Here is an 11,925-nt window from a genome sequence, read left to right on the forward strand (position 1 = left end):
ACAGTCTGGTATCTACATTAACTTAACTACACATTCTCATAGCCAACAAGCAGCACAGGCGGCTTCCTTTATATAGAGACACTGTCACAGATTTACAGAGGATCCTACACTCTCATTGCTTTTGTCAGTGATGGATTACACTGAGATGAGAGAGAACTGGAAGTTACAATGGAACAATGCTCCTCTTGCCACAAGAGATGAGCAGTCCAGAAATGAGTAGGTACCCTTCACCTTGGGACACAAAGAAATGCTCCTTAGTTTTGCTTTTTGTCTGAACTGCTCTCTTTCTTTGTTCTCGTGCAATAATGCCACTTTGTATTGAAACACTAGGTGTTCGCTCCCACTCAAAGTACGGCCCATTACCTTCTCTCCTTCTCTCCCCTTCAGTCAATCATGCTTCACAAAGGTTTAAAACTCCCTGAAACTAAATTTAATGATTCAATCAGAATCCTTCAACTTCTGTCAGAGGGTAATTTCCTGAAAGAAACTGTTGTCTTTTAACTTCAAAATAAAGTTCCTTGTGCCTAAAGCCAGGATATAATTGTTTCTTTCTTAAAAGGAATAACTACTGCTCAGGCGGGGTCAGACTTGAGTCAAGGTTGTTAGGTGTTTGTTAGATATATCCTGTAGGTTCGGGTGATCAGTTTTCATACCTGTAGTGCTTTCTATAATTGGGAGTATGTTTTTGGAGCAAAAAATTAAATGCTACATAAATGCATAGCAAATCTAACCCTCCTAGCTTCAGTAGCTGAAGGAAAATAACTGGCACATGGCAAAAACATCCTCTTAATTTTTTTACTTAGGTAAGTACATAGTTTGCTGAGTATGTAAATGTATGGAGTAGACCTCTGACATTTTTTGTTTAGCTCTCGAGATATACTGATCCAAAGGAATTTTGTACCAAACTGCATTCAACTTTATGAGCCTGACAGCTATCGGTTAAATGTTGAAGAGTATAACTTCTGTTGTCATGGTCCCACCCTTAACACTGTCTAAGGTGAGCCCATGAAGTTGGGATCCAGAGAGTTTTTGCAGGCCACTCCCTCTAGAGAGCCCACAACACGCTGCGGGACACTGGTACCAACAAGTCAATCACAGGCGCAGCAAGGTACATAGGCTAAATCCAAATTCCTCCTTTTGGCCCTATCTCTCAATTATGCCTGCTGCCGTGTTTTAGGGGGATTGAGGGATAGTGTTTGTCCAGCCATCAGCAGAAAGCCAGGGTGGTAAGGTATGTTGAACCCCTCTTTGGCACATTGCAATTTCATGAAGAAATATATGAATCACACATCCACACCTTGCCTCATTATGTACACTTGTGTAAAAATGCCTGTATATCTAGCGACATATGCCGTACGAGCACACATGCACATGCTTGCATGCAGGTATTGCATGTGTATTTATGGTACCATAAGCTTGTACCTACACGTGGACAAGCATGAAGTGAGATGTCTAGAGATTTGCCTATAGGACTGCCCCAGGTGAGAAGTTGGTCAAGCACAGCTAAAAAAGCCTTCCTGCCATCTGACCTCTCAGCTGGTGTACCCTTGAACACAGATGCATCCCATCTGTACACCTACCTCCTATTTAAGCTCCGCCTTGCATTCATCCCTCATATTCTCCTAAGGAATTCATTAACTACAATGAGAGGTAATTATAGCAATGCCTGCAAGTCCCCTCTAACCCGCTTACAGCAAACTAGAAGTTATAGAACACCTGACATAAAAGATTTGGGATACACTTACTCATCAACTACACGGAAGTGTTAAAATGTAATCTCTCTGACCTAATTTACTTTCATTTTCCTTCAAAGGAGCGCTTAGAAGACTCTACTGTAAATTCACCCACCACCAAACACTCAGCAATTTGCATATTCACATTTTTTCTGGGTCTCTAAGTGTTAAAGTGGCACATTTTTAAGCTACAATATCATTATACCCCCCAGTTTATCCAGTCTTCAGCATGTACAAATAACATCAAGGCTTCTTGTTTCCCCCATAGTCTTACACAAGTGTTTTTTAGAAAGGAATTAGTAGTCATGTGACACAAAGCTCTCAAAATTAAGAATCAGCACGGTTAGAACCAACATGCTCTAAAATGCTGGGTTGTACTTAGTTGAAAGTACAGGGTTGTGATAGAGTGTTGGAATTGTCATAAATGGTGATCATGAGAGGGATGTAATTGGTTTTGTGGGTACATAGTAATTGCTGAGATAATATGGAGATCTTGGTTTATGTGGAGGGCTCACCTGCAATTATCTGACAAGATCATTGGTTAAGAGAGGGAGAGCTATTGTGTAAGGCTGAGGGTGAAGACAGTTGCTATGTAGCTTTGAATCAGAAAGAACAATGTTGAGAGTCTGCAAATCAAAAGATGAGTATCTCTTGCTCAGGGGCCAGAAAAGAATTCTCACATTATACACAGCAGTGAGAATGAGCCACAATGAAGATGAGAGCAGTTTTTCATTAGCTCATCAAGTAGTAACAGCCTAACAGATAGGCCCCATTACTTTGATTCAATGCTTCCTCACTATCTGTTCTCATTTTAGTGTAACTATTATAGCCCTTAAAGCAGTGATTCACATCCAGGGCTACTTGTACTATTGGGGAAACTTCCACAATGGCCAGAGGAGCATGGGAAGGATTCTATCAAGTCATTTGAAAAAAACAAAACAACAACAACAACACATATATAAGCTGTTGTTCCCTCTTCAATATTAAAAAAACAACAACTAATTGACTAATGAACAGAATAATCTTAAATGACAACAAAAACAATTCAGTTAATTTCTTTTTTTCTCAGTGGGTCTTCAATTATCCTCTAAAATGGCAAATGAAACAGAAAGAGTCACTAACACAGAGCTGAGAAGTATACATAGAAATAAATTCTACTATCATAGATTCATGAGTATCTGTTCCTGCTTTACCTAAAACTTGTCAGGAAACTGATTGTGCACACAATGAGTAACTTATTGTAGCTAAAGGAAGCTTAATCATTCCAAATCATTTCTAAAAGTTATGGATAAACAGTTATTCAGAATCAGTGAGTTTAATGTTACCAAATGGTAGACCGAAGTAAACATAAATTATTTCAAGTCGAGAGATCTTAACATGAGAAATGATGAGGATTTGGTCCATTTGACAGGTTGCACCGGTATATATTAACATCACACTAATACCACATTTTGAGTTCAGTTTGATTGAATTGATTGATGGTAATGATTCAACTGCACAACAGTTTACCACATTTAATTGACGTGTTCATTTAAGACGATCAGACGTCTACAAATCTTCTATTTTTAAAGTGAGTTCTTGATGGGATTTCATACCGTGGCTCTGAGTTCTTCAGTAGCTGGTGAAGTGTATGATTCTTTACAATCAAATTAGGCTGTAAACCATGAAAGATGCCACATATCTGATAATTCTATTTCCTCTCTCATAGTTGGATGGCTTGACAGTGCCTCTTAAGTTCTTCTCAATTCTCAGTACCAGTAATGATACAGTAATAATAGACTATAACAATAATAAAACATAACTGTTCAACTTTATTGTTCTGCTAAAGCTGGAAAAGGATCCATTATTGATACTAGGCTGTAATTTGCAGCCAATTCATTTAATAGTCCTTCTGTTGATATCTGCTCAAATATTTTTGGAGAAGCACAGAGCCTGGGCAGGAGAAATCATCTCAGCAGCAGTCTCCAGTTTTGTCTCAGTAAACAGCTTGGAAATGTAACTTATTTGTGACATACATGGAGTTAGATAATGTTTTCTTTAATATTTGTGCTTTCACTGTTATCTGTCCATGCAATCCAGTGATTGTTGAGCTATATTGAGCTTAAAATTCCAGTTTCTACCCAACTACTCGGTCTTAATTTTGGGTTATAAGCAGAATGATGGAAACACTGACAGATGAGAGGAAAAGTATTTTCTCTAATCCATGTAAGGAATGGTAGAAACAGAATAAAATATCAAATTAAGTGTTTAAAACGGCCTTAAATGAACGAGATGGGAATTTTCAGTAGCCTGCAAATCAACTGAGGAGAGACTGGCACTAAATCATCACCGATTCCCTTAAAGGTGAAAATTTTGCTCACATCTGGCACAATGAAGGATATATTTGTTTATCAACACCTCTCATCCATGCTAGCTCATCCTTCCCTGGAGAACCAGCCTCATGGTCTCTGCACTGAGGCCTGGAGATGCCTGGTTTGCTGAGCAAATTAATTCCCAGTTGGAGCAGACTGTTATGAATGGGTTGGGCTGGAGATGGATAAAGCTACCCATTCTTCTGCACCTAGTGACAGAGATGCCGGAGGTTGTCCTACTTTTGTTGGTGGAAAAATGTGGCTTTGTACAGTAGCTCAGGGGACACTGTATGAGGCTGAGAGGGCAGTCGTGTTAATGTTCGTGGAGCAGAAATGCACCCAGAGGAAATCTACCAAAAGAGATGATGATGTAGAGCTATGAAACTGAATTTGGGTTCTTCACATTGATTCAATCACTACTAAGATGCTGGCTTGCTGTTTGACAAAGTTTGCTAAACTGTGCAGACTTTTGCAATGTGTGCATGTCTGTGTCATTACTTCAGGCCAGTCCGTTGACATTTAGTATGAAATTCAATGTTGTTCAAGCTTCATGAACTGCTGCTCAGTTATAGTTAAACAACTCTTTTCCAGTCCCGTCTTTTCTGTTAAGAGCGGTTTCATACCATATGCCTTTGCCTGATTTTCCCAGCTTTCTATACCCCGCTTTGATGTCGTTGCCTTTACCCTTAAAAACTATTTCGTACAACATTTCAGCACTTCATTCCTTTCTAATGAATAATTTATCAAATTACCTTTGACGTTGCTCTCAAGTATTCTGCTTGGTATTCCCAAATACACACACATAAACATGCAAGCATCACGTCATTTATTTACAGTGGTGCATCCATGAACTGAATTAAGGCTAATAAATTCAAGCAAGCTTTTCAAGCTTTAATGTGTAGGTAACAATCTGTCATGCAATGAAAACTATCAGACATATAGTTTTTGTTTTCCCTGTTTGGTGATTAAAGCCTGGCACAGTTACTCTACAGTTTGAAGCTATACGCTTATGTTCACAATAAAATTTCCAAACATTGTGGAGATGAGTGTGAATTTTTTTGCTGCTGCCCAATTTAATCTTAAAATGAGACATGCTTTTTAAATTTTCGTGCAACATATGTTTTCTGAGGGAGGTTTATTCTCAAAGTCTTAGTATAATTTAGATTTTCTAATCATCATATTCTGTGTGCACTGACTTTTATGGGTGGGTAAAAATCTGTTGAGCAGTCAAAACTAATAGGCACATAGTGTTTGTTTTCCCTGTTTTACTGTTAAATTATGTATATTATCAACTACTCTACTCCACACACCCCCCTTTCAAGTTCAGGTCCTCTACCTGAGGCCTGGGAACTTGACAGGTCTACGCAGTACATTAGCCATTCCTTGGACTGCACTTTTCTGAACTCAAATCTATGATGTTAATGGGATCTGTTGGAGCCACTCTCCAAGGTGAGCGTGGGTTCTGTTGCTGCTGCTCAGTTTTATGTTGAAATGAGACAAGACTCAGAATATTTGATATGTTCACATCGCAGACTGTGAGCTTACCTGTAATCAATAAATGATTCAAGCTAACCATTTTCTTATACCAAATCCAACTACAACAGCTTATTGTAATTGATTTTGAAAAATAAATAGATAAATGCATGGCTGTGAAAATCAGAGGCATCATGACATCAAAATTTTCCTAAATGTTTAGTTTTGATCTCACCCTGTTTAACTAAATATTTTCGTCCTTTAAGATATTACAAATTCTATGTAATAACTAACTATATAAAACAGTCCCTGATATTTCTGACTGTCCGCTTCATGAAGAGATCCGTGATGTAACATCTTGTCATTTCAGTCCGATCACAGCTTTTGATATTGTCACTGTTAAACCAGGATATTAACCAGGGATTAAATTCCTAAACAGCAGAGTGAATGAAGTTACATAATACATTTCACACTTATGCAGACACTCCTGCTGATAGTTCAAACTTCAATCAGAGATGCCGTCTCTGCTGTGCTTTGATTCTCAACCCAAAATCTTGTAGGATTAGAGTTACAGCACAATGCATACCTTCATTTGAAATAACCTTTTCACCCCTATTTTCCACTATAAACTAGTTGCCATTATGTCTCCCTCTTCCCATTATTTCAGAAACCCCATTAAGCGAGTGCTGTGAAGGTCAGCACATTTGTGCTGTGAAGGTTCGACTTAGACTTCCCGTCAGCCACACATCGAGTCCATAATTACAGACTGATACTACGTGTTTAAACCTAGTTAAAACTCACAAATGCTTCCAAATATCCTAAATAATATTTGAAACAGGAGCAGTGAACTTATTAAAATCCTGCAGGATAATGGGTCTGAATTCTAATAATTCTTTTTCTTCCTGAAGAAGAAACTGATAACGTCCAACAATGAGGATGTGATGTCTACATGCACTTAAACGAAAATAGATGGGGGAAAATCATGCGTCAAAAATGTTGAGACTTGCTACATTCTCACAGTTCACTAAAACTGGGCTTCCAAATTCAGTGACACATCTATGTTTCTTGTGGACTCATATGTTCAACAAGGAAAGTAGTGGTGTCTGCGGAGCTTTCGTTCCAGCCGGATACCACCTGATTTAATTCATTATCCTGGCTCCTGAAATAGTCAGGCCTATTAAATTGTTCTTAATCAAAACCATGCTTCATTAAAGCAAGGAGACTTTAAAAGAAAGCTTCCAGGACTCCTTTGTCACGACTGAGGATGACTACCACGGCTGTCAGAGAAGACTTTCTGTCAGCATTAGAAAGGAAGGAGGTTTTGCCCGAATCCGAGGTCTAACAAATGATGACCTGGTTGACTTTGATTCATGAACTTGTGTACTACAGTGTTAGGAGCATGTCTGAATAGACTCCTGGAGGTGTTGTGATGCACTATCATCCCTGTATGTCAGCTGATTAATTTAATTGACTGCTCAGCTCCTTTTTTTTTTAACTGATTCTCTTATCATTATTATTATTATTATTATTATTATTATTATTATTATTATTATTATTATTATTATTATTATTATTATTATTATCATCATAACAGCCCCTAAAGAAGATTACTTTTTTGTTCAGTTGATGGGTATTATATCATTGGGACATATTATTTTATCTTATCTGATTACATGCATTTTCTGCATTTTGTTGTGTCAGCACAGCCTTTTGGGTAAGTATTGAACACATTGGCATTCAAATCTAAAAACACAAAAGGATGTACCGGGATCTTCCAAATGTCTACCACCTAAACAGACCACAAAACATGGTAAGGAGACTGTGTCACTGGCTGAGGGATAACAATGTTCACCCAACAAAACAAACTGGCTGAAATCTAATGAAATAGTAATGCAAATCACAACGATCTTAAGAGACCTGAACTACTTATGATCAATGCTTGCATCCATCCAAGATCTTGGAATAGAATATGCTAATCAAATTATGTAATCATGTTGCACTTAACAGAGCAAATATCTTAAGGCCGAAATGCATCATTTTCATTAGACCAGGGTATCTTTTAAATACACAGAACAAGCACTCCTGTGCTTAGAGTCACTGTAAATATGAATACCAAAGCAGAATAAAAACATCACAGCTATTCTACATTGTTAAATATTATAGAATTTTGTCATCTAAAGGAATATGAAATTAGTTAATCTCAAGGTATTTCTTAACAGTAGTATATCGAATCAAATATATGTGGCAGAGTTACTGAAACAATATGTCTTGTAGCGCTCTGTTTGATTAAGATGAGCAGCAGTGCTGAATCAGCTCACCTCACAGCATCTCCAGTTGCACCCTCGCAGAAAGAGAAATGAGGCTGACATCCACACCTCTGAACAGCTTCTCTTTAACTGCACCAATCTTCCCCGCACAAAATACATGCATTGGTTACATGCATAACACAAACTGGTTATAACAAGAGGACGTTGATACGTTCAAGAGAGAAAGAATGACTTAAAAAAACAAAGGACCTGAGCCCAGCATTGTGTTTCTGCCAGGCAGCACTGATCATGCCAAGCTCTGCCATTACCCATTCAGAATCCAATCCATACCAGCCAACCTCGAGGATAACGTTTGGCGCCGTTCACAAGACCCTGCTCATGCCAAGATATCTGATCCAAAACTGCATTATTATATGCATATAAGACTTCTGCATAGCACGTGAGTGTGTGCATGGAAAAACCTTACTGTCATTGATTAAACGCTCGATCAACAGCTTATCAAAGTAATGAAAGAGTTATAAAATAAGAAATACTAGAATGGAAACTGGATACCCTTATCTTGTTCCCCCAGATAGCTGCCTCCTGAGCTGCAAGGTTCATAAGCTGACAAATCTTGTTGACTGACAATTGTGTAATAAAAGCCAACTTACAAGTGTAGGAACTTTGGGGAAGGAAATCTGATAGCTCAGAGCATATGACCGATGCTTTAAATCAAGAAGTCTATGTATGAGCGTCATTTAAAATTCCTATCTATGAAGACCCACAGCTGTCAATTATTTATGCCCTGAGCTTCCATTTAGAGGTCACATCAACAATGGAAAATAGAAAAAAGAAAATTTCAGCAGATGCAATCAACACTCATGTAATGATTTACGATAAATCTGCCATAAAATAAGATCGAAACAGCTTTTCAGAATTCTTGGAAAAACCCACAGGTTCTAAAAGCATGTATCTGTAGGATAAATATGTACAATCAAATCGAGATAATAATGAAATACAGTTTGAGCCTGTTTTCTTGCATTTATTCTAAACTAGAAGCGTTTCATTACTACCAGGCTGCTCTATAAGTGAAGCAAATTTATATGTGCTTAGCATGAAACAACAATCCCCACCCTTTCATCACATATGTATGCGATCACATAACTTTCAGGTTCTATATCTGACAAAGATCCAATGGGATATCAAAAATTCAAGTCACTCAGATATCATACGCACACACACCAGCAAACTCATTTGACATTAGTGAAGAAAGGGTCGTCAGCAGCAAAATGAAGGCATCAGTTCTAATTACTGACAGATAGAGCATCTGCTCTGCTTAATTACCCCAATATAATGGCTGAGAAGGAGCATTATCTTGTTTGTGATATGATCTTAACATTGTACAGAGTGATACAACTTGCATGCATGTGATGAGAAACATTCAGTGTGCAATAATTCAAACATGGATGAAACATGGAAAATATATAAAAGGGAATATAATGCACATGACGTTTCAGTAACTGTTAACAAAGACCCTTGTGGTACTCTAGACAAGAACTTTTGGCCTCCTCTTCATGCATTTTCAATGAATACTGCGGCTTGAGTAATATATCATGAAATATTCAATTTTAGCCTTCAATGCTCCAGAGGACTGACTCAGGAACAGTCTTATATTACATAATCATGCCTGAGAACTGGAGTGTCTGTATCAACCAACAGTATAAATTTCAATTCATGCATCAAGAATAGAAAAGAGGCTTTCATTAACCACTCGGGAGGGATTATTGTTTGGCAAGATTTGCGCCTGACAGCGTGTGATTATACCAGATCAAACATGCAGTTTTAGACGATCTGCTGCAACCTCCTGATTTCAACTGAAGAAACATAGCCAAGGCAAGGCAGGATTTTTCATTATCGACTATTTTGTCATGTTTTGTGCTTTCTCCTCACATATTTAATGCCTCAACCAAAATTGAATTTGTTCTTTTGCTGGAACTTGCCGTATGAAAACTGACGTCAGATTGCATGACGTCAAGCCAGCGTTTCTTATGCAAAAGTATGAAAAAAGTAATGATGTGCAGCACCGCCAAGTTTGCCCTGGTGTTGACTTTACCATGGTCTTGAACCTTCACGTGCAGTAGGCACGCAGTAGTTGCTCTCAGTATCTCTCCTCCCAAGGAATTTGGAAGTAATGTAGCTAGCTGACTAAGTGGTGGACGTGCATTTACAGTTCCTTCAAGCTGAAACTATTTGCCTACATTTGCTGTGTATTTAGCCATAGGAGAAAAGCAGTTGAACAGAGGTCTAAAATCTCCTCTTGCCTCTTGATTACCTGATTCCCCAGGGTAAAAAATGCCCTTGACTTAAACTAGGTTGCAGGAAGAAGTGCGTCCTTTTCACACCAGTTAATTTGTTTCACCACAACTACGTGTCATGTTAAATGAACAATAAACAGAGCTCGACTTTACCTGTAAATGCCCCTGGTACATATTGAGCACACAGTCGGTCGCGGATCTCTCCGTCGGCGGATCTTTACACTTTTTCCAGACTTGCAGCAGGTAGGAGCAGAGTGTCAGGCTGGAAGTGTAGACATGAAAAGCCGCAGCACAGTTTTCGGACAGGAGGTCCGAAGGAGCAGACAGAGGGGAACTGTCCTCTCCTCGGGTGCTGAAGCTGGCACTTTGCGCACATCCAGGATTTCAGTGCGCCGTGACAATCAAGCGCGCCGTCAGTGCGACGTGGGTCGTACTTTTCTTTTCAAAACCTTGCAGATTCTTCACTGAAGGATGGAGCTGGATTTTAATAAGCACCGTTTTGTGAAGGCAAGGCGAAGCCTTGCAGTCCTTGTGGGAGATAGAAAAAAAAATCTTCGTGACTTAAATCTTAATCGTAAACGCACTCCAGTTCTCCAGCATCTGTCCCTCTCCCCTCCTCTCTCGGCTAAATGTTTTGTCGCTCATTCTCTTCTTTAAGTGCACTCCTCTCTCCTGTTTGTCAACTACCCTTTCTAACCCAGCCCTCTGGTGCCTCCTCCAGTGCTGACGTATCCACTCCACAAGGAGGCACACAGGCACATTTCCCTGACTCTCGAGCATGTTCGGAAAATTGCACTCGAAATTCCCCAAAGTGCAGGTTATTTAGTTATTTCCAGCTTAGTTTATGAAAGCTTGTAGTACCTTAACAGTTACTGTGTATATTTCGATTTCATATGCAAGTTTATATAAAATGTATTTAACTTGGTTATGCTGAAAACATTTCTGCTTATTCTGATTGACCCCAGCGAAACCCTGTAAAAGTACATGTTATGTCTGAGAGTGTGTTATTTGCATCAGCTGTTGTTCCCAGTTCTCCCTCATTAGTGGAAGAAGCAATTATATAACTAAAAACATGCAAGATGTATACTAGTTTCTAGGTAGCTAATTATGGATAAGAATGAAAAGACATATTGCCCTAAAGTGTATTTCTTACACAAAATAACGAGTTTCACTATAATTATGGAAATTATTTTGAATATGGGTTTAGTCTTTACAGCGTTACTGACTTAGGATGTGGAAACCAATTGTATGTGCAAAATGTGAATGTCTCAAAGGAAAGCACATAGTATCAAATCTAGAACAGTTTTTAATGCAAAGTACAACCCTTGTGCATTAAAATATCAAATGATTCAAAATTTTAATGGCCTGTCAATACTGGCATTGATTCTGGTATTTCATCTTCAGACAATTATCATTTTTCATATTTGATTAGCCTCTATAGTGCTTTCATTAACTGACATTGTTTCTAAATGTTCTGAAAGTTAGAAAATATGTCATCATTCAAGCAAAATCAACAACAACTGAGTTTCAATTATCTGAAAATTGTTGTAAAATGACCAGTGACCAACAGAGCCAACAGGCTGTGTCAATGTGTATTCTGCAACATGGCTCCACATGAGAAACATCCGTAAAGCAGTGTTTTTTTTCAAAACTTTTTGTCCAAGGTATGCAAAGTGGCAAGAAATTTCAAGCTGCACTTCAGATTCAGTTCAAAGTTTTGAAATTTGAAAGGAGTCCCTTCTTCATATAATGTGTAATTGCTCTTTTCTTACCAATCAGTAAATGTCTATATACAGTATTTATAATA

The 11,925-nt window shown here is 38.4% G+C and overlaps 1 protein-coding gene across 1 annotated transcript in view; it reads right to left on the bottom strand.

The window, feature by feature from the left end:
• Positions 1-10,839, bottom strand: part of pex5la (peroxisomal biogenesis factor 5-like a) — an 83,840-nt gene extending 73,001 nt beyond the window's left edge. Inside the window, exon 1 of the mRNA XM_072389457.1 lies at positions 10,272-10,839. Within this exon, the coding sequence (XP_072245558.1) occupies positions 10,272-10,292 (21 nt within the window). The 5' untranslated portion in view covers positions 10,293-10,839. The remainder of the gene's footprint in view (positions 1-10,271) is intronic.
• Positions 10,840-11,925: the final 1,086 nt, after the last annotated feature.

Source organism: Leuresthes tenuis, unplaced genomic scaffold (assembly GCF_036924035.1).
Source record: "Leuresthes tenuis unplaced genomic scaffold, fLeuTen1.0.hap1 SCAF_7, whole genome shotgun sequence".
Taxonomy (NCBI): Eukaryota; Metazoa; Chordata; class Actinopteri; order Atheriniformes; family Atherinopsidae; genus Leuresthes; species Leuresthes tenuis.